The sequence below is a fragment of the Lissotriton helveticus genome, chromosome 1_1, assembly GCF_964261635.1.
Source record: "Lissotriton helveticus chromosome 1_1, aLisHel1.1, whole genome shotgun sequence".
Taxonomy (NCBI): Eukaryota; Metazoa; Chordata; class Amphibia; order Caudata; family Salamandridae; genus Lissotriton; species Lissotriton helveticus.
Window position 1 is genome coordinate 1959619310 of NC_136057.1, and position 27197 is coordinate 1959646506.

Sequence of the window (27197 nt, forward strand, 5' to 3'; positions counted from 1 at the left end):
ATTAACTGCGGTTCAAGGTAGGCCACAAGCACTTTCAGTTTACCGTGCTCCCCTTCGGCCTTACCAGTGCCCCTTGGGTGTTCACCAAGTGTTCGCGGTGGTCGCAGCTCATCAGCGCAGGTTAGGGGTGTCAGTCGTCCCCTACCTCGATGACTGGCTGTTGAAGGCATCCTCGTTTCCGGCAGTCGTCTTCCACCTTCAGACTACAGTAGACCTTCTGCATTCGCTGTGGTTCTCTATAAACATGCAAAGTCACACCTGACTCCTTCTCAGATGCTCCCTTTCTTTGGAGCTGTGCTGGACAGAGTGCAGGTTTGGGCCTATCCTCCCGAGCATAGAGTCTGGGATATTCGGGTTATGATTCTGATGTTTCAGCCTCAATCCTGGATTTCAGTGAGACTGACTCTGAGACTGTTGGGACTCATGGCCTCCTGCATTCTGTTGGTAAAGCATGCCAGGTGGTGAATGTAGGCTCTGCAGTGGGACCTGCAGTTTCAATGGGCACTGCATCGAGGGAATCTCACCGACATGGTCCACATCTCAGAAGGAACTGCAAGAGATATGCAGTGGTGGTTGACGAACCGCAATGGGGTTTATGGTCGACCCTTCTCCCTTGCTCAACCAGATTTCACAGTAGTGACAGATGCGTCACTTTTGGGATAGGCTGGCCATCTAGGAGAGGTGGAGATCAGGGGACACTGGTCTCCAGCTCCACATTAATTTATTGACGCTCCGGGTGATTCGGTTGGTATTGAAGGCATTTCTTCCATCTCTCAAGGGGAAACCGGTGCAAGTGTTCACGGACAACACCACCACCATGTGGTACTGCTACAAACTGGGCGGGGTAGGGTCGTGGACCCTTTGTTGAGAGGCCCTGCGTCGCTGGACATGGCTGGAACAGCAGGTCATAAACCTGGTGGTTCAACTCCTGGCAGGTTCTCTTAATGCCAGGGCGGATTAACTCAGCTGTCGATGCCTAGTGGATCATGAAGGTTGTCTCCGTTTGGAGGTGGCGCAAGGTCTCTTTAAAGCAGTGGAGAGAACCGGGGTTAGATTAGTTCGCCTCCAAAGAGAACGCGCAGTGTCAGAAGTACTGCACGCTGGAGTTTCCAAGGCGGCTATCGCTCGGGTACGCCTTTCGTCACGAGTGGAGCACAGGCCTACTGTATGCCTTTCTGCCCAGATGCTCTTATTATCTCATTGAATAAATCAAATAAGTTTGTCTGAGAAGTCTGCCTCCTAAAAAAGAAAATATGGTTTATGCATGGTTTATGCACTTTAACATTCCCAACTACAAAATGCACCCTTCAGTTGTTTTTTAACTCGGGCAGTGGGAAGACAGATACATTTTCTAAATTCCTGCCCTTCAAAGGAACTGGATTGAAAAACGGGCCTCTTTCAATTTAATGTTTATAGCAAACCCCCCAGTCCATATCTCAATCGGAAATTCAAATTCCAGGATGTTCTACCCTCCTCGAGCCACATGAGCACATTCCACCCCAACATTAGCAGTTCCTTTGCAAACATAGGCCCAGATATTATAAATATTGAAGCACTAAGCGTTCAGAATTGTATCGACAATGAATTTTCAGGCCTTCGAAGTTGTTACATGTGTGTTCATTATATGTATTATGCACTTTATTATAGAAATAAAGTTGAGACGGTTCCCCTGAAAAGGCTCAAAACGCCGAAACGCGCGTCGTGTGTTATCCGACCGCCAGCCCCTGAAAAAGATTTGTTAACACAGGAACTTCCTCTCCTAGTTTTACATTTAAGTTTTGTTTAGCACTGTAATGTATTGTTTGTCATGTATATATTCCGTGTATATGTCATGCACATATGAGGTTATGAATTGAAACCATGAACCAAATGAATTATAAAAATGTCTAAATAGCAAAAAAGATAATTAAGAATTAATTTAAAGAATAAAATAGTTTTATATCAGAACAAATTCTATGGAGTGCTATGTTCATGTTTGATTCCCATGCAACCTCGCACAGAATTAGGCCTGTTGTTGTCATTTATGACATGATATAATATAGTTCTTGTATCTAGCATATTCATTTACCCCATTGTACTCTTTTCCCTACTGCTAGCAAGACTCATTGTTTTCAGTAGGGGTCCCCTTCTTTCAAAATTGCAGACTCCTTTGTCTCCAAAGCCTTCACTGGCATTGGCGTATACAGAGTGTCCAACTTGAGCCCCCTGGCTCAAGCCCCATATCCTCCTCCTTTCTTCCCCTGTAACACCAGAGAAGCAGCAGTAGATTTGCTGTGAATGAGCATGTGTTGCGAGTGGGAATATGGGTTTCCTCCTTTCTACAGGCCTGGAAGTCCATATCTTCAGACCAGTGGTTCCTTCAGATTGTGGGAAAAGGTTACACCCTACCCTTCACCTGCAAACCCAGCATATCCCAATCGGCATTCCCCTTCATCTAAGGACCATGCACAGATCCTGCAACAGGCAATGATGGAGTTTTTTTGCAGAATAGAGCAGTGCAATTGGTAGAGCAGGACAGCTGAAAAGGGTGCTGCTGTTGGTACTTCCGGTTTCCTAAGAATGATGGTGGTCTTAGACTGATCCTGGACTTCAGGATCCTGAACGGGCTCCTATGCAAGGAAACATTCTGAATGTTGTCCCTTGCTCAGCATTTAGTGGCGCTAGATGCAGATTACTGGATGGTGACATCCCCACAAGGAAGATGACCGACCCAGAAGCTGGACCACATTTGTGTTGTCATAATACATCGATTGTTACAAGGCAGGACAGAGTGGACGATCAGCTCTATGTTGGCTTCGGCAATGCTACGATGGGCAAGTCTGTGCTAAAGTACACATTTCACATTGGGTCTCATCTACATCAAGAAAGAACCTCCGGTGTGCATTTTTGCCTTCTCTTTCTGGGCCATGGTTGCATCCACTGCTGTCACCAGAGACGCAAAGTGGTTGACAGCTGTCCGTTGGTGACATGGCCTTTCTTATATACTCTGCCTCACAGATCAATCATGCCATGACATACTTTGCCTGGCCTGTGTTGCACAAAGTCCTCAAATAATTTGCAATACTTAATCCCACTCCAAAGTGTAATGCTTTGGAAATCCTTTATAAGGTGAGCGATCTGTGGAGAGAAGTATCCATCAATAAAAAAAAGTAACTTGCCTTCGATCTCAATATTTCTGGTGACTACTTTATCTTCCCACAGATTCCTCGCCGCATGCTCTCCTCCCCAGTGAGATTGTGCCTTTGTTAAAAAGGTCTTAAAGTATGCAAATGTAACTTGCACTGTATTGTCACCCTTATTGATGCTTTTGGCAAGCCATAATGGAGCATGGAAAAAGTGCCATGAATTGTTGTCAGTGCACCAGTTGGCACCTTGTGTACTGAGATGCCTTCAAATCCAGGGTGGACAGTCGCAGCTGAGGCCTGCTAATGCCATGTGGAGGCTCAGGAAAGCTATTGCCTTTGGGTGGGGAGTTTCCAAATCTCATCTGGCACCTGAAAGAAGTTCAGAAGGTGTGTAACCTACTGGAAAATATGGTATCCACCCGAACTATCTTTACCAAGTGTAAGTCATTTTTCATTCAGTGTTGTACAGTTTTATAACTATTTCAGAGAGAGAGAATTTTCTGTACCACCCTGATAAATAAGCGCGCTAATACAGTGTGGAATATTGAAGCTGTTGGGAGTATCTTTTGGACCAAAAAGCCAATTTTCTTATTTATCAATGTTTGTTTAAATACAGTCGTGCCAAGTGTAGGAGCTGAAAAAACAAATGGTGGCGTCCGTGCTTTGAGAAGACTCAACAAATACAAGGCTTCAGTTAACTCAGCAAGGCACTAAAGGGAGCTGCGGGAGGTATGGGATTTTGCGATACATATGTCCACTACAGGCAAAATCCTGTCTCAGAATTTTTTTTCCCTTGCTCATACTTTGAGGAAGAATACTGTCCTGTTATCCTGTGGAGACATACATTGTTCCACAATGATGAGATTGTCCTTCTGCCTCATATTTAACAAGTTTACTTTGACACTCATATGAACCAGGATGTTGGTCTTAATACTTGTTTATGATCTTTCTCCTGATGCTTCATAAACTTGCCATTCGGAGCTCTCTAAACTTTTACTATAGCTGCAAGAAAGCCATCGGATATTCTCAGCCTTTTTATGACTTGAAGTAGCCCTTCTCCAGGCCTTCACTCTGCTTTTGGTCTAGTTTTTTACTGGCATTTAGCTTGTAGCCTACTCTCTCATCTCCGCAATGTTGCTACATCTATATCGCAGTCAGTGGCCTTCTGCTGATTTGTTCTTGGATTTCAAATGCTCGGGAGCCACTTGAGCAACTCCATTGCTATTAGTAGACTGTCTGTGAATGCCAGTTCCATGTTGAATACACTGTTTAGTGCATTGGTAAATTCTGTACCTCCAGGTGTAATTTCTCAGATTAAATGTATTCTATATTAAATGAAATGTAATTAATGTGTAAACACTTGATATTTTCTTTCAGAGGTTGCTACCAGATTGTCCTCAGTATGTTGTGAAAACATGGCTCAGAGTGGAGCAATTGTTAACATTTTCATTCTAATCCGGAGCTGTAATCGCAGCATCCCTTGTATGGAAGTTATAAAATATTCAGTTCAAGTGCTGCTCAACCTGTCAAAGGTAACTATACTCCCACGTTTTTCAACTGAATTTTAAGATTTAGTAATGGCATTTGTGTATGAATCTAAATACCTACGTTTGTAGAGAAACTGGTTGATATGTAGTTTGTAACTTGTTTTTTATTACAAAATTAGCTTTGGTGTGTGCTTTTGAGCACCGAATAAGGAAATACACTGAGTAGCAAGGAAACATTGACATTTTCCTCCTAACTCCTGTTTTTTTATCATGGTAATGGCAAGAATCATTTTTTTCAAACTTAAAATTGTACGTCCTGTGTTGTCAATTTTTAAAAGTAATTGCCCTTCAGCAATATGTGGCATCTTGCTCTTCAGCTCGTTATGGATGGTGGATCTAAATAAACAATTTTTTTATTTTTTCATGTCTTGAAAACTCTTTGTTAAAGTGTCCATATCTGAGAAAATCACAAGAATATCTGGAAACCTGCATACAATGTTATTTTAACCGCTGTATTAGCCTTCACAGCTTTTATATTATCTGTGCCCATCCATAAACATGTCCGTGTGAATTGGACCTAGTTTTCTATTTTTGGTAGTTGAGTGCTGTGCTGTAAAAGTGTTGAGTGGTTTGTTTGCTGAAGAGAGCATGGTAAATCATGAATTCATATATCCTTACTGCACCAACTGCGAGGCATGCCAGCGATTGAAGCCGAAGTTGCGGCGGGAACGCTGAATGAAACTTCTCTCGGCTCGCATGTCCCTCTGGGCGGCCAGCATTGTTGTCGTCCAAAACCCTCTCCAGAGCGTCACTCGCCGGTGGGTAAATGTTGCCGCTTGTCCCCGAGGGCTGGTTTCCAGCCTGCTGGGGGCGTGGGCTCTCCGTGGGGATGACATGCGTCCCGCGTGTTGTCCCCCTACCCACCATTCCCCAGTGAGGGGGTGGCGAGAGCCCAAATGGAGACACATGCGGCGACTTTGCAGGCCTCGCTGGCTTCTCCTTCTCCTCCTGGGATGTCGGCGGATCCCTCGCGCAGTGCGGGGCCCTCTGCGGCGTAACCCGTGGCTTCGGCCCTGGCGCCGGCTAGTCCAGATCCAGGCTCGGAGGATGTGGTGCCGTTGGGGTATGGCCCTTCGGGGGTTCCCTCCTTCGGACCACGCCGCCCCTGCTTCGCCGCAAACTCCTGCGGTGTCGCAAGAGGTCACCCTCTTAGTGGTCCTGTTTAAGGCTGAGGTGACACCACTACGGTGCCGGCAGCTGCTGGCCCTGGCGGCGCCACAGGGGTCGGCGGACCCCTCTCGACCCGTTTTGGGTCTGGGCTGAAAGGGGACCTCTCGCTCCTCTCCAGGGCCTTCTCTTTCCTCCACGCAGGCAGCTGCCTCGTCTGAGGTCTAGCCGGGGCCGGCGGCGCCACAGGGATCGGTAGGCCCCTCTCGTCCCCTCGTGGGTCGGGCTGGCGGGGGACTCCTTGTGGGTTCCCTGGTCCCTCTCGTCTTTCCGTGCAGGTGGATGTCTCGCCGGAGCTCGAGTCGGACCTGGTACCACCGTGGGGGTCGGTGACCCTCTCTTGGCCCCCCATGGGCCGAGGCTGGCGGGAGACTCCTTGTAGCTCTCCCGGGGCTTCTCGTTTCTCCACACAGGCAGCTCTCACATTGGAGGTCGAGTCAGCACTGTTCCGGCGCTGCACTTTGACCGCCTCGGCTCCGCCCCATTCCCCCGGCGCCGGCTGGAGAGGTGGTGGCCCGGCCGGCATCTCCTGTGGAGTTGGATGGCGACGGAGACAACCTGCTCCAGGTTGCGGATTCTGCGATGCCAGACAGGCGTCAGATTGGGGATTCGTCCTTGGACGTTCTCTCTTATCCAGAAGCTGTGCGCCTGCTGATGTCGTCCTCACTGGAGACGGGCCACGGCGTTGTGTTGTTCTCCCCGGCATCATCAAAAGACGGCTCCTTGCTGTCGCCGCGGCCTTCGTCAGAGGAACCACAGGTTCCCCACTCTTCGGCTCCTCTTTCTCCCTTTCAGGCTTGGCCCTTGTCCTTTCCGGTTGGCTTCAGGGATGGCCGCCTTAGCCTACAGCCGTCACCCACAGAGGAGCTGCTTTCTCCTCCACGGGGCCCTACGGAGGCGGGCGTGGCCTTTGTTCGTGCTGTTTCCACGGCTGTCGGGATTCTGCGCATGGGATATCCGGCTGCCCACTTCCCCGCGGACCCACCTCTAGGAGGTTCTTCACCAGGGCTCTGGTGGACGGGAGCTTCTGCTCCCCTTTGAAGGTTCGCTCACTTCCTCTCTGACAGGCACTTGGGGATGCCCCGCCACGGGGAATCCGGTGCCCCAACACCTTCTACAGCGGCACCTTCCGGCGCCGCGTGACTGGCGTGTCTCTCCCTCCACTCCTCTGCCAGTGGGCCCTCGCTGTCGCTGATGGTTCCTCCTTCCCGGGAGGCTTGTTGGCTGGACTCCTGGGGCCGCAATATGTTTGCTTCAACCAGTGCTGCTTTGCGAGCTCTTAACACCTTGTGTGCTTTGGCTAGGGCCACCTCTTGTTTGTGGGACTCAGCGGAGTTCCTTGGATCCGCAACTTCTCAAGAGGGTGCTGGCATTGATTTGCGGCACCATGCGTTGGATGGCCGGGAGCTGGTGGCGTTTATTCTTCACTCCGCTCTGGATAACTCGGAGGTGTTGGGTCGTGCCGTGACTTCGTCGGTGGCCCTTCGCCGCCATGCTTTGCTTAGGGACAGTGTGTTCCCTGAAAATGTGCGGGAACGGCTGGTGGATCTTCCTTTTGATGGTTCCCTTTTGTTCCACGCACCGGCGGAGTCGGACATTCGGAGGTTTTTGGAGGGGCTTAGGCCTCCTCCTCCTCCCCCTCCTCCTCCTCCTCCTTCTTCTCCCTCTCAGTGACTAGTGAGTTTCGCTAGCTTTTGGTGATCTTATTCCCTTTCGGGCGAGTCGCCCTTGTAGTTCTAGTTCTGTGTGTTTTATGGCCACTCGAGTTCTCCTTGTGGAGGCTGTGGTTCTGTTGACTGCTGGACGACCCTTCTTTGCTGTGTGTTTTTGTTGGATTAACTGCTCCAGGTTATCCTGAGATAGGGTCTCCTGTGTTTTTCTTGGGCTGATTGATAAGCCCTCTGCGGGGGTTTTCTCCCTGTGACTTTTTCTGTTTTCATCTGCTGCGGAAGTTCTTCCAAAGAGGGTTCCCATGTTTTGTGACTTAACTTAACCTATGTGGGGTAGTGGTAGCTGTTATATAACTTTACTATGGGAGGTTGCGGCTGCCTGCGGGCTACTGCTACCCCTGGCATCCATGTACGTTGCGGGTGCACGTGCTTTGTCTGCGAGGACCCCTTGCTGAGGTGTGCCTCCACTTTCATGTTCTCGATCTTGGAGACTGGGATGCTTGTGTCCTTCTTCTGGTGTAGCCTGGCCTGTCTTCGGGGGCGGGGGGGAGGCCTGGGCTGTTCTTCCTGCTTCCGACTGCTTCTTGAGGTCGGCACCGTTCTGTTTGGTCTGTTGTCTTCAGACTGTGGTGGGCTCACCTTCTTTTCCCTTGGGCCCTCTAGGTTGTTCTTTCCTCTGCCTTGCCCTGACATTGGTTGGAGGTTTGTTGCCTTGCAAGGGTGTGGGGTGCTTCGGCCTCCCCGGGCTTTGCTCTGGGTTCCTCTTTCCTCTTCTTCCCACGCCTCCCTCTTTGGGTCGGTGGTGTTCTGCTTGTGGGGGTTCTCTCTTGCCTGGGAGAACAAGGCTCTTTGCCTGTCTGTTGGACTAGTCCCCTGTGTGTCCCTCTGTTTTGTCCAGGCTGGTGAGTTCCTTTTGCAGACCCTCCTTCCCCGGGGTATGTCTAGGGTATCTATTCTATGTTAAGGAATCTGCGGCTAGTAGTCTCCTTCTTCTCCTTCTCCTTCTCCTTCTCCTTCTTCCCCCTTCTCCTCCTTCTCCCTCATCTTCCTCCTTCCTCTTCTCCTCCTCCTTCCTCCTTCTCCTCCTCCCCCTCCCTCCTTCTCCTCGTCTCGTTCCTAACACATATAAAGATACTTGCTATTTTCATAAAGTGGTGTGGATCTCCTTCTTGAATCGTATGTCATGTTTTGCTCACTGTGTGTATTTGCAAATGCCTTGCACTCCTCTGATTTAAGCCTAAAGGCTGATCGGTCACATTTAATTTAATTAATTTAATTTCGGGTTTATATAGCGCTAGGAATCGACTCCCGGAGGAGTATCTCCACGCTTCGACCGCTGGGGAACCCGTCCTGGCTCACCCTGAGATATGGTCCCAGATGGGTATCTCTAAGGTGCGACCAAGCATCCCCGGCGATCTGGGGGGGCCGTTGTGAAGATGAGGCAAGCTGATGCCCAGAGTTGCCGCGTGTGGTCTCTGACTAGAGTGGGCACCGAGGCGAGAATTATCGAGTCCGCTGACCCTGGTCCACGACCCTGCCGCGTCGGGAATCGAACCCTGGTCCCGGGCCGTTCTCTGCTTACCGGTCTGCCGCCTCTAACCAGTGAGCCACACTACCCTTTAATAGAGCACTTTGGGATTGCATAGCAAGCCTCTGTCCTCTCATAAGGGAACCCCTGAACTCTTTCCATGGTATATCAGAATCTTGATATATCAACTGAAGAACCAGCTTCCTACAGGTACTAGTGCCCACCCAAATCCTTAACAATAATTCCTTATTAAACTGGACAAATAGCAAACCCAGTTGGATTAAATACTACAGGAACTCAGTGTTAAGCCTCGGTCTTGTAGGAGGTTGCCATTAAACTGGGGCATGCTCGCAGTGGTGGGGACCCAAAGACTAGAGTCTCCATGGTATAACATCTGTTAAAGTTGTCAACGTGCAATGAGACAGGCAAGAAAAATTCAAGCTACTAACTCCACCCCAGATCTTGTCTGCCCTTGATACTGGAGGCTGGTAGCGGTGGATCCCAGAATGCTATTTCCACATTCCCGTCATTACCTGTGGTGCATTGTGGGCCAAGAGCACTTTCAGTTCGCACTGCTCCCCTTTGTTCTCTCCAGGGTGTTTACAAAAGTGATGATGGTGGTTGTAGCGCATCGTTTGATGTATCAGTTTTCCCGTAGCTTAACAAATCTCTTTTTAGGGCAGGTTCACCCCAGGCAGTTGTTTCCGTCCTCCAGAGTATGGCAAACCTTTTGACAATCTTGTTGTTTAAGTTGCCTAATAACACTTTGCTTTTGTTCCCCCTCCTGCTCATTATCCTGCAGCACATCCGACAAAATCAAGGTGGGTTCTCTCTGTATTTTAATTCCCAGAATAGAGTACATATGGTAAAAGATTTCCTGCCAAAATGTATATCACTGGGCAAGTCCACCAAATGTGAAGGTATGTGCCTCTATCTATTCCGCATCTCTAGCAGCAATCTGTTGTATTAGGGTACATGTTTGTAACCTGTCCCTATTAAACCTTTAGTCATGGTCTAGGTCCCCAACAGCATGTCAAATTGAGTGAGAGTTCTAATTGCAGCTTCTTTGATCCCCTGGTGCATTACCCAATGCAATTTTTGGGTGTATTGAAGTATTTCCAGTTCAGTTACCTTAAAATCCCCTTTGCAGCCATTAAAGGACTTGATTGTGCCATCTGGGAAAATGTTCCGTATCATAAGGCACCTCTGTCTACTGGTCTTAAGGCTCCCTGTGCCTAGCCCTGAGAGAATGCTCATGTTTGCATGAATTGTTGCATCTGATAGAAACTTCTAACTGTAGATTCCTTACCTTAAAATAATCCCCAAAAGTAAGACTGGAACCGGAAACGAAAAAATTTCACGGACAGTACACCTGCTAGCCGGTAGGTGGCATAGTTCAGCTCCATGTGGCATCGTCCATGCTGTAAGTGATGTGCACAGTGCCTACATAGGAGCCAAACCACCACGCTGACGCCAGTTCTTATCATTCAGATAGAGACTTTTGCAGCAGATTCCTTATCTTAGAATTATCCTCTGGTGTCATATTGGATCTGGAAACGTTTTCATGAGGAGATAGGTGGTGTCGTCCCCGCCGGAAGTGACCTGCTCAGTACCTATATAGGCACCACCCCAGCGCACTGACGTCCGTTCTTTTGTTTCCGCAACAGTCAGCGAAGATCTGAGAGGAGATACCCCCTGAGTAATTTTTTTTAATATACCTTTTTTACCTTTGTCAAAGTATTTTTGAGGTTTTTCCTCCTGGTTTCTCGTGGATGCTTTCAGGGAACGTTGGCTTCAAGCCCTGCGGTGCCTTCATAGATGATCAATGCGGGCAACGGACCCGCACCTTATATGCCTCAAGTGCCTCTAGGGCGACCATGGCCCAAAGTCTTGCACCAATTGCTGCACCATCAACCCGAAGGTTTTGAGGGAGCAATCCGTCAAACTCTTGGCCGCTCGACGTGCGATGCCGCGACAATCGAGGTCCTGGTTGAGAGGAAGGTCTCAGCTTCGGTTGCGAAGTCCAAGATTCTCGTTGCACTCAAAGTAGTCTGGTCACTTGGGTAAGTCACACCACCACAAGTAGTTCATCAAAGAGGTTTTCAACTTCTCCACGTCCATCGGCTGACAAGACAAGGGAGCGTCCACATTAGAGACGTGGCTCTGTAGTGGATCTAGTGCCTGGGCAGTCTTCCCGCCTCCCATAGTTTCTGGGAGCTGGACCCACCCCAGCCCAGATACAAGAATATTATGAGGTCATGCACCTCATATTTGGGCAGGCCGTTCCCTCTGGTGCGCCTTCAGGGTTTAGTAGGGGCCCCATTCTAGGTCCGTGCTGGCAGCTCTGCCCCCGCACCAGTCCGGCCCCTATGATCCATCCCTGGATCCGGACTGGCACCAGTCATACCACATAGACCTTCCCCAATGCCGGCCCCCATGTTGATGCCGTGTTGAATCAGACACTGAGCCAAAGCTGGTGGGGTGTCGTCCGACGGGATTCATGCTTTCCAGGCAGGAGGCGGAACCCTATTCTCATGGGCTAGGACTCAAGGAGGAGCGGGAGGGGTTGCCGGACCCTGCGGAATGCCAGCCTTATGACACTTTGGACCAGTGTGAGAATCTGGGTGAAGCCAGTGGTCTGATAACTTCTCCAGAAACTGGCATGCTTTCTCCCCCTACCGTCGCTACAGATGAGGGAGCGTTTTTCGAATTGTGGCGAGGAAGGCGGCCGACGTCCTGGACCTCAGCTTATCCTCGGTGGCAGTCAAGACAAATGTCTTGGCAGCAGTGCTTCAGCTGGGAGTGTCCCCATCAGATTCACCTCTCCCTTTTAATGAGACATTTACTGACATCCTGCTTGGGACTTGATCCAAGCCAAACACAGGACCCTCTTTTGAACAAGAAGATTGCTCGGCACCACCACCACACTCCACAGGATCCAAACTTACTCACACAACACCCCATCCTTGGGAGCATGGTGGCCCAAGCATCCGGATGTACGATCCTACATCGCGCACCAACACATCGCGGGATTTAACACCGCTGCTAAGACAACGCACAGGGCAACACTTCGCCCTCTGTTATATCGCACGGCTTTACAACGCGAATGTGTGCATTCCTATTTGCAAGGCTGCAATATCGTAGTCGCCTACATCAGGCGCGCAACACCCATTGGGCTCACCGGGCTTCAGATCCCCCCCCCCCCCCCCCTGTCGTATTCTCCAGCCCGGGCTAATTTGACAAGCACTGAAAGGATAAAAGAAGGCTGCGCATCGGAGCCGAGAATGTGATTTTTATGATGCTTTCTGAGGCCCAGCAGCCCGAGCCAGCCAGCCTCTGAACAGTTTGTTAACCTCTTGTTTTCCTTTACTGGCCCCGAGGTGATATCATTGCCTGAAGGCAGGGATTTCACCTAAGCACTTGATGTGTTCAGCATGGGGTGGGGGTGGGAGTGGGAAGATGCACACAGCAGGGGGAAAGGGCTGGCCAGTGCAGGTGACGCTTTTCCTTTGTATAGGAATTCCTGCTGGCGTCAAACCCCAGAGTTTGCTGTCTGTGCACTTGCGTGGATGTGTATTCCATACAAGTGCACAGACAGCAAACCCTGGGCCATGACGCCAGCAGGAATTAATTTACAAAGTAAAAGCATCACCTGCACTGCCATCCCTTTGCCCCTGCTGTCTGTGCACTTGCATGGAATTCACATCCAAGGCCCTGCTCACCAGTTAAATGGTGAATAGGGCCATGGATCTTTCTCTTTTTGCATCCATGGGCACCAATGACACAGAAGCAGAGGAGGCCCTGGCAAGGAGAAAGCAGGAAACATTTGACACACACCTATCTACACTGTGAGATCTTCGGGAAGGGATGGATGCCAGGACGCAGTGCTGATGATCAGCCCAACTCAACTGAATAGTATCAGAAGAGCAGGCAGCCGTTTTTTATGTAAGTTTCAGTAACTTTAATGCATTCTTCAGCACAGCATTACCTACTGCCTGCATATCTAGGTTACTCTAAGGGAATGTTGTTTTTGACTTGCATACATGGAAACGTCAGAGGAGAGTCCCCTCCGAATATGCACATGTAGTGTAAGTTTGTAGTGTTCATTTTTTGGGGTGCTATGTGGGTAACTTTAGGGTTCAGGGTGGGTGTGGGTTTTAGGGTGCCAGCGAGTAATTTTAGGGTTCAGGGTGGGTTACGGATTGGGGTGCCAGGGGGTAATTTTAGGGTTTAGGGTGGTAATGGGTTTTGGGGTGCCATGGGGTTAATGTTAGGGTTCAGGGCGGGTATGGGTTTTAGGGTGCCAGGGGTAATTTTAGGGTTCAGGGTAGTAATCGGATTTGGGGTGCCAGGGGTTAATTTTAGGGTTCAGGACGGGTATGGGCTTTGGGGGCCAGAAGGGTAATTTAGGGGTTCAGGGTGGGTGTGGGTTTTGGGGTGCCAGGGGTAATTTTAGGCTTCAGGGTAGGTATGGGTTTTGGGGAGCCAGGGGTAATTTTAGGGTTCAGGGTGGGTATGGGTTTTGTGGTGCCAGGGGTACCATTAGGGTTCAGCGTGGGTATGGGTTTTGGGGTGCTAGGGGTAATTTTAGGGTTCAGGGTGGGTATGGGTTTTGGGGGCAAGGGTGTAATTTTAGGGTTCAGGGGGTAATTTTCGGGGTCAGAGTGGTAATGGGCTTTGGGGTGCCAGGTGTAATTTTAGGGTTCAGGGTGGGTATGGGATTTGAGGTGCCAGGGGGTAATTTTAGGGTTTAGGGTGGTAATGGGTTTTGGGGTGCCATGGGGTTAATGTTAGGGTTCAGGGCGGGTATGGGTTTTAGGGTGTGAGGGGGTGGAAATTTGAGGGTTTAGGGTGGGTGTGGTTTTCGGGTGTCAGGGGGGGGCAATGTTAGGGTTAAGGGTGGGTATGGGTTGTGGGGTGCCAGGGAGTAATTTTAGGGTTCAGCGTGGGTATGGGTTTTGGTGTGCCAGGGGTAATTTTAGGGTGGTTAAGGGTTTTGGGGTGCTATGGGGTTACTTTTAGGGTTCAGGATGTGAGGGTTCACTTTAGGGTTCAGGGTGGGTGTGGGTTTTCGGGTGTCAGGGGGGCAATTTTAGGGTTCAGGGTGGGTATGGGTTTTGGTGGGCCGGGTGGTAATTTTAGGGTTTAGGGTGGTAATGGGTTTTGGGGTGCCATGGTGTTAATTTTAGGGTTCAGTGCAGGTATGGGTTTTAGGGTGTGAGGGGGGTATTTTAGGTTTCAGGGTGGGTGTGGGTTTTCGGGTGTCAGGGGGGCAATTTTAGGGTTCAGGGTGGGTATGGGTTTTGTGGTGCCAGGGCTACTATAAGGGTTCAGCGTGGGTATGGGTTTTGGGGTGCCAGGGGTAATTTTAGGGTTCAAGGTGGGTATGGGTTTTCGGGGGCAAGGGTGTAATTTTAGGGATCAGCGCAGGTATGGGTTTTGGGGCTCCAGGGGGGTGATTTTAGGGTTCAGGGTGGGCGTGGGTTTTGGGGTGCAAGGGGGGTAATTTTGTGGTTCAGGGTGGTAATGGATTTGTGGGGGCAAGGGTGTAATTTTAGGGATCGGTATGGGTTTTGGGGTGCCAGAGGTAATTTTAGGGTTCAGGGTGGGTATGGTTTTGGGGGGCAAGGGTGTAATTTTAGGGATTAGCGCGGGTATGGGGGTTGGGTTCTAGGGGGATGATTTCAGGGTTCAGGGTGGTAATGGGTTTTGGGGTGCGAGGCGGTAGTTTTAGGGTTCGGTGGTTATGGGTTTTGGGGTGCCAGGGGTGTGATTTGGAGATTCGGGTGGTAATGGATTTTGGGGGGCAAGGGGTAATATGCGGGTTTAGCGTGAGTATGGGTTTTGGGGTGCCAGGGGTAATTTTAGCGTTCAGGGTGGGTATGGGTTTTGGGGTACCAGGGGTAATTTTGGGGTTCAGGGTGGGTATGGGTTTTGGACTAGCAATGATAAACATTTCACGAGCACATTGTCCTCCTATAGAAGCAATTGTTGACGAACTGGCGAAAAAGGGTCGTCGCCTTGAAATGGCATTGTGAAAATTGGTTATATTGTGTTCCTAAAGTGCTTTGTAGTAAAATATATTAAATTGGCCTTTTAATTCAGTACATTCTGTTCCTTTTTCATAAGACAATAGGACATAAATGCATCAAATTAACAAAAATGTGTGCTCTAATTGTCCAGTTTCAAATGCAGAATTCATCACGTTTTCTCCGCTTGACCTGAGCATTAATCGATCCAGATTATCTGCCATTTTAGCCCCGCCCCATTGATTAACATTAGCCACTTCCCTTCATTTGCCATGTTAGCCCCCCCCCCGAAATTAAGACCTAGTTGCGCCCCTGGCCTACATCGCACGTCACCACAACGCGTGCTTTGCATTCTCGTTGTTCAGTTCGTTGTGACGGGTGTTTCCCGCATGCTTGGCACTCCTGGCTGAGCTGGGAATTCAGCGCACGCTCCCTATTCACATAGGAAAAACCCCGGTGTACTGCACTGCTCTGGGTTGTCAAGTATTTGTCATGTTTTCAAGATTAGGGAGAATGTTGGATTAACGATCATTCCACAGCCACCAGCTGATTGTTATTCTTTCAATCCCGCCCTGGTGCGGCTCTGCATTGTTGACATAGCTATGCGATAACTTCACCTCGGAGTGGGACCATTCAAGGCCAGGGATAAGGCCTAGTGCCGATAACCTACCTTTATTCACTGAACTAGCCCCCCCTCCACCCCCTCTCCCTCCACCACACCCGCCCCCACCCAATCCCGAGCCCCATGCTGTGCTGGGTACCCAGTTTGTTTTAAGTGGACTTCGTTTGTGTTCCTTTTGGATTGCTGAACTGTGGGGCCCTTGAGTAAATGAAACTCAGCCCCGTTTATTTGCTTCTTCAATGCGTATGGTATGAGCAGCTACGTTTTTAGATAAAGGACAGAAATAAGGAATAAAATATAAATTTGGTTGGCAACGAAAAAAGAAAAGCTTCCAATTGCGTGACTGAAGTGCGAAAGCCTCCACTGGGGGCTACCTCAATAGGGAACCATCTGCTGGTGCAACTGACTCGAACGTTCTTCCCTAGGTCCGAAATCGGCAGCTCTGGCCATTACGCCACACCCTCTCTCCACTTTCAAAGCTAGTAGTTGGTTTGTTTTAGGCGGTGTTAACAGGAGAAATGTGCTGGTGCAAGCTGTCTCCTGACGAGAGCCCTGGCACTTATATTTTTGCAAATTAACCACAGCATTATAGCCTTCCTATGTCTGAGATCATTCTAGCAGTACATACTCCACGAAGGAGCAGTCATCCAGCGGAAAATTTAGCACGTACTCATCTAAACCTAGAGGAGCAGATTTACGAGCCCCTTGCGCCACCCGTATGCCACTTTTTCCATGTTTAAAATGACGCAAAAGTGGCGCAAGGGGCTTGTAAATAAGCCCCAGATTTGTCTGTTAGCACTCACCTCTACATCAGGTACTCTGAGGCGCATCTAAAGTTTTGTAGAGGGATGTTGCAGCCGGCATTATGGTACAGAACACATTAGAACTGCATTCTTTCTTCTGACGCATTTAACCATTCTCGTGACGGCCTGGCTTGATTTTTCTCTTCAGGCGACTTCCTTCAGAATGTCAAAAACTGCTTCATGTGTAAATTCCTAGACCCTTTTTAAAATTAGGCCGTAATCTCTAATTCGTGTTGCTGCAAATGTCTGTATTATGATCTTTGGAGGTTTTATCACCCCCGGTTCATAAGCATCCTGGGGCACTTTTTTTTGCAGGTGAACCCTGCCCATTTTCATCAGATCCAAAAGCCCTGTCAATACTGAGACATGCAGATTTTGATGTGCATCCATCCACCCACCCATCCATCCACCCACCCACCACATGGCCACCCACCCATCCACCCATCCACCCATCCATCCATCCACCCACCCACCCACCCATCCATCCATCCATCCACCCACCCACCCACCCACCCATCCATCCATCCATCCACCCACCCACCCACCCACCCATCCATCCATCCACCCACCCACCCATCCATCCATCCATCCACCCATCCACCCACCCATCCATCCATCCGCCCACCCACCCATCCATCCACCCACCCATCCATCCACCCACCCATCCACCCATGCATCCACCCACCCATCCACCCACCCATGCATCCATCCACCCACCCATCCACCCATGCATCCACCCACCACCCAGCCACCCATCCACCCATCCTCCCAGCCACCCATCCTCCCAGCCACCCATCCTCCCAGCCACCCATCCATCCTCCATCCATCCACCCCTCCACCCACCACCCAGCCCCACCCATCCACCTACCCATCCATCCATCCATCATCCATCCACCCATCCATCCACCACCCAGCCCCCCACACATCCATCCCCCATTCACCTACCCATCCACCCATCATCTATTCACCCAGCCACCCACCCACCCATCCATCCACCCACCCACCTACCCACCTACCCATCCACCACCCAGCCCAGCATCCATCCACCCAGCCATCCATCCATCCATCACCGAGCCCCCCAGCCATCCATACATCCACCCCTCCATCCAGCCACCCATCCACCATTCATGCATCCATCCATCCATCCATCATGCACCCACCACCCATGAATGAGACACCTACAATGTAGTAAACACATAAAACACCTAACAAGTATTTCCCATATATTTATATATTAAGCGCATTTGCAGCACTGAAAATGAATGCAAATTAGCCCAAGAGAAGTGCAGACTACGTTTTTTGGAGAGAGGTTATAGTCGAAAAGTGGTAGATGAAGCCATAACAAAAACTACTAGACTAACCCGAGAACAACTTTTAGGGAACTGTTCAGAAAATAATGACTCAGTTGAGACCCAGCCTAAAACAAATGAGAGTACAGTGTAGAGCCATTGTTACATACAGCCAACAACATGCTGAAATACGTAAGATCTTTTCACGGAATTGGAACTTGGTTCAAGGGGATCCCATAATAGGTGATCTAGTAAAAAATAGACCTGAGATCACCTTTAGGAAATCTCCTTCGCTAGGCAATGCTATTGTCAGTAGTACTATGGACGTCCCCAAAAAATGGTGGGAACGAATTACAGGTTTTAAGAAATGCCAGAGTTGCAAAGCCTGCAAACATGGCATAAATAAAACCCATTTTATCAGTCCTTTCCAGGATACTCCCATTGCCATCAGGCAGAAATTGGGATGCAAAACGGAGTATGTGGTATATATACTACTGTGCCACTCGTCTCCCCGCCCACAAGCGCATCCTCCAACATCTACGAGCGATCTTAGGGAAAGACCAGTCTTACCCCGTGGCTAGACATTTTGAAAAATTTCACCAAAGCAATCCAGATCTTTTAAAATACTATTTGGTGGACTCTGTTTTACCTTTGAGGAGGGGAGGAGATAGAGATGGTAAACTACGTCTCTTAGAAACACGCTACATCCTCGAACTGAATAGTAAACAGCCTGGGGGACTGAACTGCAGTGAGGATCTTTATACATGCCTTTGACCTCCTATGGTTTTATGAAACTGTCTTGCTGGCACCAGTATGTCTTTTGAGCAGTTAAATATCCTTGTATATATGTACACTAGGCAGCCTGAATGAATTTGTAATCCTATTTAATAATAGGTCGAATTTTAATGCACTGTCACTTTAACAAAGATCTTAACTAACGACCCCCAAGGAAGCACAAAGTAGAATGTGGGAATCCACGTAGATCCAAGGTCATCAAATGGAGGTTTATTTACTTGCTCTACACCCACTGTGGTATTATTATACATCGAATCAGGAATTCTATTCCTATGTGCAGTATTATTATTTATATGCTCTAGGCCGCATACTTGTATTAAATGTCCAAGAAATTAGAATATGCAGAAGGTAGATTTACCTATAAGAATAATAGTTCTGCTATGCACAGTTTTCTTCATTCAGGAAACCAAGGACAATGTAATATTTGTAAATATGGTGTAAATATATGAAATTTAGAATATGCTTTTTAAGGAAACGAAACTTTCTTTTTTATGAAATATTCTTATTGGGTTTTTCCCTTTTATATACATGCCTGCCTATATTCCTGAGTAATATCTGAGGAGAGCGACAAAAAGAATGTACATACACAATGAATTGATATTTTCTGATTCGAGCTTATATTTCAACTTGTAAACAATGTATTACTAGAGCACTATGCTCAGAACCCCGTTTTACACTTTTGTGAATTGATGCATATCACTTTAAATTTTAAAGGATATAGTAATGACCATGTGACTTTCTACACTACTTATGTCACTTCCTTTCTTCTCTGCATGACATGTGATCAAGCCTCGGCTGAGGCGAAACGCGTCATGGCGACTGGTGGGCTGTTACTCACGAAATAAACTCACTGGAAACGAGAGCACCGAGTTTGTGGCTTTTTTCAATCTTCGTTATCAACGGAAGCGGATGCCGAGTTGGTCGCGAACTACTGTGAATATATATATATATACATATATATATATATATATATGTATATATATGTATTAAGTTCTAAATCCGGGCTCGAACCTTTGTTTCCTGCACTAAAGTTGGCATCGCTTGACCTCAGACCACATCGTTTCCCGTTCTGTGATCGTGCCTTTCTCATGATATATTTGTATATTATGTGAGCGTCTGTTGTGGGGTCACGCAGCAATCATTGACCTTGGTTTCCTGCTCCAAAGTCTGCTAAATTATTAAGCACTGATGCGGGTGGTTACAATGGTGTGATTTTGGCTTTGAAATGTAATATATTATGTGAACACGTTCTAAATCCCACACGTTGTGCATGTCAATTTGACGTAGTTTCCTGCACCAAAGTCGGCAAAATCATTAAGCACTGATGCGGGTGGTTACAATGGTGTGGTTAAATGTAATATATTATGTGAACACGTTCTAAATCCCACACGTTGTCATCGCTAGCAATGTACATGTCAATGCGACGTCGTAGCATGCAGCGTGATAGCATGCGTTGTGCAGCCGGCCGCGATATACTAGTTGCAATGCGATAGCATCGCGATGCAGTACTTTCGTTGTAACGGGTGTTTCCCAAGCATCCACCTCCCAGGTAAATCATGGCACATTCCTAACTGCACCACCGGATTGAGAATCCAAAAGAATGGATACCGTAGAGGTTTCTTTCCACCAGCCTGGCACTGCAGTTCGTGAACACCGCATGCCTTTTGTTCCACTATTCCCACGCTTTCTGGGATATGGTTGCATGTATGCTGCCAACGGTCCCGGAGGAGGCCGGGGTCGTACTCTCCCAGGCTATTTCCGATGGGAGAGATGCAGAGAAGTTCACAATATGATGTGGGCTAGGCACGACTCGCTGGGCAGAGCGGCTAAATCAACAGTGGCTTTGCAACGCCATGCCTGGTTGAGGACAACTGGCTTTTCTGCAGATGTCCAATCATCACTTAGGGCTTTACCCGTTAATGGCTACAGTCTCTTCAGAGACGAGGCAGGTTCAGAGCTGCAGTTCTGCGGCCAGGTCCTTTGGCCTTTCCATGGCCTCTTTCCACCCCCGGTCTGCCTTTCACCCCTTTTGTGGCTATGGAAGGGTCTCCCAGCTGCATCAATTTCCCACCAGCCACTGCGCTGCTTCCCAGCCTGTGGGTGGATGACGATGCAGTACCCAGAGGCCCCATCGGTCAGGTAGCCAGTGGTCTGGCTCGTCCTTCCTAATCAGCCCTCTTACCATCATGGCACCCAGTGGGCAGCAGAACACACCATCACCTGTCCCACTGGCAGTGCATAACATCAGACAGGTGAGTTTTTCAGATCGTCAGACGAGGCTGCTCCCTCCCCTTCCTGAAACACCCCACCCACCCCCTTGCCACCAACTTGTGACAGGCTGACAGAGGTTCACTTATCTCTTCTCTGCCAGGAAGTGACTGCTCCCTTTACCAAGGGAGCCGTAGAGAGGGTGCCAACGCCAGAAGAAGGCAGCGGTTGTTGTTCCAGCTTATTTCTGGTGCCCTTTGTTCTAATCTAGGCCTGTGCTCTCTCAATTTCTCCCTGAAAAAGGAGAAATTCAAAATGCTCACTCTCGCTCAAGTTCTGTCTGCTGTGGACCCAGGAGACAGGATGGTAGCTTTGGGTGGAATACTGCTACATTCCTGTCCTGCCTGCCCACAGACGTTACCTGTGGTTCACAGTGGGCCTCGAGCACTTTCAGTTGGCTGTGCTTCCTTTTGGCCTTACCAGCGCCCCTCTGGTGTTTACCAAGGTGATGGCGGAGATTACAGCTTATCTGCGGAGATCAGGGATTCTAGTTTTCCCCCAATCTCGTTGACTGGCCCCCAGGTGGTCTTCTCCCACCTCCGGACTCCAGCAAGCCTCCTGCCCTCGCTGGGATTCACTATCAATGTGCCGAAGTCACACCTGATCCCCTCTCAGATGCTCCCTTTCATTTGAGCTGTTCTGGACACTGGACAGTATCGGGCTTAACCTCCAGAGCGTCGACTCCTGGATATTTAGGCTAGGATACCATTGTTTCTTCCTATATCCTGGATTTCACTGTGACCAACTGAGGCTGCTGGGCCTCATGGCCCCGTGCATCCTGCTTATAATGCCTGCCAGTTGGCATATGCGGCTCTGTAATGAGACCTAGAAATTCCAGTGGCTGCAGCATCAGGGGAATCTCTCCAACATGGTCAGATCTCGGTGGGCACTGTAAAAGATCTTTAGTGGTGGCTGATGAACAGCGATTGGATCCGCGGCAGAGCCCTCTTTCTTCCCCAACCAGATCTGATGGTAGTGACACATCACTCCTGGGCTGGGGCAGTCATCTGGGACAAGTGGAGATCGGAGGATTCTGGTCTCCGGTGGAATCCAGACTAAATATAAACTTGTTGGACCTTTAGGCAAGCCAGCTGGCATTGAAAGCCTTTCTACCCTCTATCAAAGGAAGGTGAGTGCAGGTGTTCATGGACAACAACACCACCACCACCATGTGATACTGCTACAAGCACTGTGAGGTGGAGTCGTGGACCCTCTGTCAAGACTAGACATGGTTTGAAAGTCCGGGCATTTCCCAGGTGGTTCAACAGCTGGTGGGCTCTCTGAATACCAGGGCGGAGAAATTCAGCCAAAGATGCCTAGCTGATCACAAGTGGAGACTCCAACCGGAGGTGATGCAAGGTCCCCTTCAGCAGTGGGGAGAACCTTGGTTAGATCTCTTCGCCACTACCAAGAACGCGCATTGTCAGCAGTTCTGTCTGCGTGTTGGAGTTTCCAAGGTGGCTGTCGCACAGCTGCATTTCGTCTTGAGTGGCGCTCCGGCCTCCTATACGGCTTTTTCGCCACTACCACTCTTGGCCGGAGTTCTCTAGAAGATCATGAACTACCAGGCCCAAGTTATTCTTGTGGCTCCGGACTGGGCTCAGAAAATCTGATATCCCTAACTTTTGAGCTTGTCCATTGGTCCTCCGATCAGGCTGCTCCTTTGGGAGGATCTTCTGTCACAGTAGCAGGGTACGGTACTCCAACCGAACCTGTCAGTGCTCCGCCTTCATGTGTGGAGGTTGAGCTACGACAGAAAACCGCTTTTGCCCGTAGTCTGTAATGTTATTTTGCCAGCTCGGCATCCCTCCACCAAGACGGCATACGCCGGCTGTTGGAGCAAGTTTGTGGCATTGTGTACAGACAAACAGGTTGACCCTTTATCTGCACCCCTTTTTCAAGTTCTTTGATTTATTCTTACCCTGGCCCAGCAGGGCTCTGCATTGGGCATGTTGAAGGGTTATTGGTCTGCTATTTCTGCTTTTCTGCAGCTGCCAGATCATCCTTCCCATTTGGGAACAGGCTCCTTGTAGGTCTTCAGCACGTTTCCTCCAGCTCTTTGTTATTCCTCATGGGACCTCAATGTGGTTCTTACTTATCAGATGTGTGCTCCCTTTGAGCCGCTCCACCTTTTAAAATTCAGCCCTATATCTACCATATCTAGAATGGCTTGAAGGAAATCCCAGCTCACCCTGTCAAATGCTTTCTCTGCATCCGGGGATGCTATGATAGCCGGGATCCACCTTTTTGTACGTTTTCTACGATGTGGGCCACTTTTCTCACATTGTCCGCCCCTTCTCTTTCCCTCACAAGCCTCACCTGACCCGGTTCAACTAGTACCGGAAATACCTTAATGCAGTAATGTCAATATTACAGTAAATATGTTGGCGTCATTATTCAATAGGGCCATGGGCCAATATGATTTGCAGTTCGCCTTGGGTTTTCGTGATTTAGGGATCAGCACTACAGCAGCTTTGCTCATAGAGGGAAGCACTGTCCCCGTTTCCAGAAATTTTTTACAGTGCTGTTATTGGTCGCACTTGTAACGCTGCAAATGCTCTGTAAAATGCTCCAGTAAGGCCATCTGGGCCCTGGTGCCTTATGGGGTTTTATCATGTTCACAACGTCCTGTATTGGCTTCTTCAGCAGACTTTTCCAGTCTGCAGGGACTGTAGGGAGTGTCAGGTCATTAAGGTAGGAAGCTATGGCATCCGGGTCCTTATTGTCTAAGAAATAGAGAGCCTTATAATAGTGCAAGAAACCATCATGCTTTCCCTCCTCATCTCTTACTTCTCTACCATCAGATTTGTGTAGCCCAGGGATATATTCTCACATTGTTTGCTCTCATAGTCTACCGGCTATTATTTTGTCTACCTTGTTCCCTTTTTCATAAAAGGGTTGCTTCAAGTTGTAGAAGAGTTGTTTCTGCCTTTTCAGTGCTAAGGATTCCAAGCTGTCCCTGAACTTTTTTCCTTTCCCTTTCCGATTACCCAGTGGGCAGAGCTTATGCTCATCGTCCGCTCACTCCAGCTCCTGCAGGAGCTGGCTCTCCCTGAGTCGCTCATTCCTCTGTTTAAAGGCTGGCAAAGAGATGGCTACCCCATGAAGCTTGCTTTAAACTTTTTCTAGTGGATGTTATAGGAGGTTTCTCTGGGGTCATTTTCCGTAAAGTAGTTGCATATTGTTTGAGCTAGTTGTTCCCCGTGTGCACTTTTTCGTTTATTATATCAGGGGGGAACCATCTAGATTGTGTGTCTCTTGCCTGCCTTAAGGTCTGCTAGTATCAATTTTACTTGGCTACGATCAGAGAGAGTGCCCCCTCAGATTAGAGTATCTAATACCCTGCCCATTAAATCTTCAGGCGATAAAGAATGTGTCTATACGGAGGTTAAGATTTGGGAACTTGCAAGTAAAACATGTAGGGTATGTTATTGAGGCGAGTATGTCGCCTGCAATCTATCCGGCCTAGATCTGCGAATCGTAGTTTGTTTGTTGGAGGCCACTTTCGCTGCTGGGGTGTTGTGGGGTGACCTATTTCGCTCAAGGTCCCAGGTCAAATTGAAATCACCGCCCCCCCGAACCCCATGATCATTCCCCCTGCTGCAGGACCCACCAGCGACAACAGAATCTGCGAGACAAATGCCTCTTCCTGTGAATTAGGCACGTATATATTAATAAATATGAGGGGCAATTAGTCTATGTGAACTTGTAGAAATAAGCTCCTACCATCTTAGATGCGTTGGGTACGTTGTACCTGGATGGAAAGGTCCCTCCTAAATATCTCGACTCCTGCCATCCTGGTGGTTCCTGATGCCCAGTATTGTGAAGGGTAGTTTTTGTTTCATGCAAAACTGATCTTGTTTCAAGAGATGCCTTTCTTGTAAGAATGTATCGAGCTGTAGTTTGATGTAGCGCCAGATCATTCATTATGTGGCGAGTTAAGTCCCCTAACATTTAAAGCGATGATCTTCTTGATGGTGATTTGAACGCAATGACCCCATGGATCCTCAACCCCTGCATTTCCCAGCCCTACTGTCTTGTTCCCCAACTAGTAACAATATAATAACAAAACATCTGTATTCCCTTTTGGGGTAGCGGTATCCAAGTTCCCTATGTTTGTTTGAACGGCTAACCAGTCGCCTCAACCAAGAGTTCCTAACTGAAGTCGTCGGTCTGCATAGTATTGGTGTCTTATGCAGCGATTGTCAGGTTGGGATCTCCTATCCACCCCTCGGACCCCTGTTTTTATCTCACACTTGCCCATTGTATTTTTCTTGTGCTGTGAACTCACGGGCTTCCTCCCCAACCCCCAAGTATGTTGTATTATTGTATGTATACCTTCCATGGTCCTTTACCCCTTCCCTGCATGGAGAGTACATCTAGTATTTTAATCTCTGCAGTTCAGTTAGTTGCTGTCAGATCTTCGCCGGCCACCTCCGGCTGGGGCTAGAGGTCTGCATGTAGTCTTTTAACCAGTCTCATTTCTAGGGTAGGCCGACTAGTCTGCTCAATCTCACTGTTTGGCCATCTACTATTCTTTCTAGGCGTGTGTTTTCCACATGCTGTCAGTTCCTTGCACAGTGGTCCTTGATCACTCTCTCCTGTCATCCTAGTAGCATGCTCCCTTCCACTGGAGTTAGTTTTTTTTTTTTTTTGGTAAACTGTAAGCTTTCAGGTATCAGCTAGCGGTAGAGCCAAGGATATATGCACAATCCCTAAGCCATTCGCCAGACTTGATATGCCAAACCTTTCTATGCATCATTTTTCAACAATGATCTACAGGATCAGTGTCGTCTCTGGCAGTGAAGCCAGAAGGGTACAGTTTTGGCTTCTAAGGGCTCGCTTCAGTCATGGGTGCTTCTCTTTCCGGGCAAGGAGCAGGGACACCTGGGCTTCAAAGCCTCACCGTATCTTGCATAGGAGGTCCATCCTCGAGTTCTAGTGGCAGCTTCCAGTTCTTACTGCCTCTGCTCCTTGCAGTCTCCCTCTTCTAGAGTGTGTCTTCTGTCTTCTTAAAACAAGACCAAATACTATAAAAATCCACAATACAATACTTTACAAATAGTTAATTCGCAAGATGTCTTTAAATTGCAAAAATACGTTCGTATGAGTCGGTAGCTCGGTCCGAGCCTACCGCGATGCTGAAAACAGTCTTGCAGTTCCAGCTGACCGCGTCGTTACGGGCCAGCAACAGCGTGAACTGACTCATTAGGAGTACCTTTCTTAGTGCGGCTCACACGGAGCGAACCAGTCTTGGCATCCATTGCAGCTGCGATGCAAAGTGGAAGCGGTGCAAGGTGCGGTGGCCTCTCGATACGGTGCGAGCAGCGGCTCGGTGACAATCGTCCAGATGGCGTCGGTGAGACCACGACTTGCGGTGCAGGGCAAGACGGTGCTCGATGCGGTGCTGGCAGGTTGTGGTGCAGGTGACCGAGCCGGTCATGGCATCCGTCTCGTTTACGGTGCAAAGTGGAAGCGGTGTGGGGCGCGGTATCCTCTCGATGGGGTGCAGGCAGCGGCTCGGTGACGATCGTGCAGATGGCGTCGGTGAGACCAAGGCTTGCGGTGCTGGGTGAGACGGTGCTCAATACGGAGCTGGTAGGTTGCGATGCAAGCGACAGAGCCAGTTGGCGGGTATTGGCACTGGCGGAGCCGGACAGCTGTGCGTGACGAGCCGGTCACGGGTGTCGAGCCAGCAGTGATCGTGTCGGTGAGACCAGGCCAGCGAAGTGAAGCAAGGCAGTGTGGGCTGCTGTGCGTCTCGATGCGGTGCAGGCAGCGGCTGGGTGACGATCATGCAGATGGCGTCGGTAAGACCAAGGTTGCAGTGCAGCACAGGACTTCAGGCCAGCGACTGAGTCGGTGACAGCCGGTCGCGGTTCCCTCTTCTCTGTGGCAACTGAAACAGTGGTTCCAGGAGCAGTACCCAGAGGTTTGTGAAGTCTTTGCAGTCCCTGAGAACAGGAGGCCAGCTCGGTTTCAGCCCCTTGGAGATACTCAGCACAAGCAGAGAAAGTTCAGTCCAGTCCTTTCACTGCCCAAGGCAGAAGCAGCAGCTGCAGGCCAACCCAACACAGCAACAACACAGCAAAGGGGCGCAGTACTCCTCCTGGCAGCTCTTCCAGCTCTTCTTCTTGGCAGGTTCCTTGATTCCAGCGAGTTCTAAAGTCTTGGGGTCTGAGCCCCAATATTTATACCAGCAATTCCTTTGTCCTCTGAAGGCAGAGGGTCCTGTACCTAGTCCAAACCAGGCTTTTGCCGCGGAGAGGGATGCAGCGAAGTTTACCATCCGCTGTGGGCTGGATACCGCCGACTCTCTGGGCAGGATGATTTCCACGTTGGTAGGTTTTCGAC

The 27197-nt window shown here is 49.1% G+C and overlaps 1 protein-coding gene across 1 annotated transcript in view; it reads left to right on the top strand.

Annotated features, from left to right (window-relative positions):
• Nucleotides 1–27197, top strand: part of ASPM (assembly factor for spindle microtubules) — a 453390-nt gene that overhangs the window by 388056 nt on the left and 38137 nt on the right. The window contains exon 27 of the mRNA XM_078644067.1: nt 4503–4657. Within this exon, the coding sequence (XP_078500193.1) occupies nt 4503–4657 (155 nt within the window). The remainder of the gene's footprint in view (nt 1–4502; nt 4658–27197) is intronic.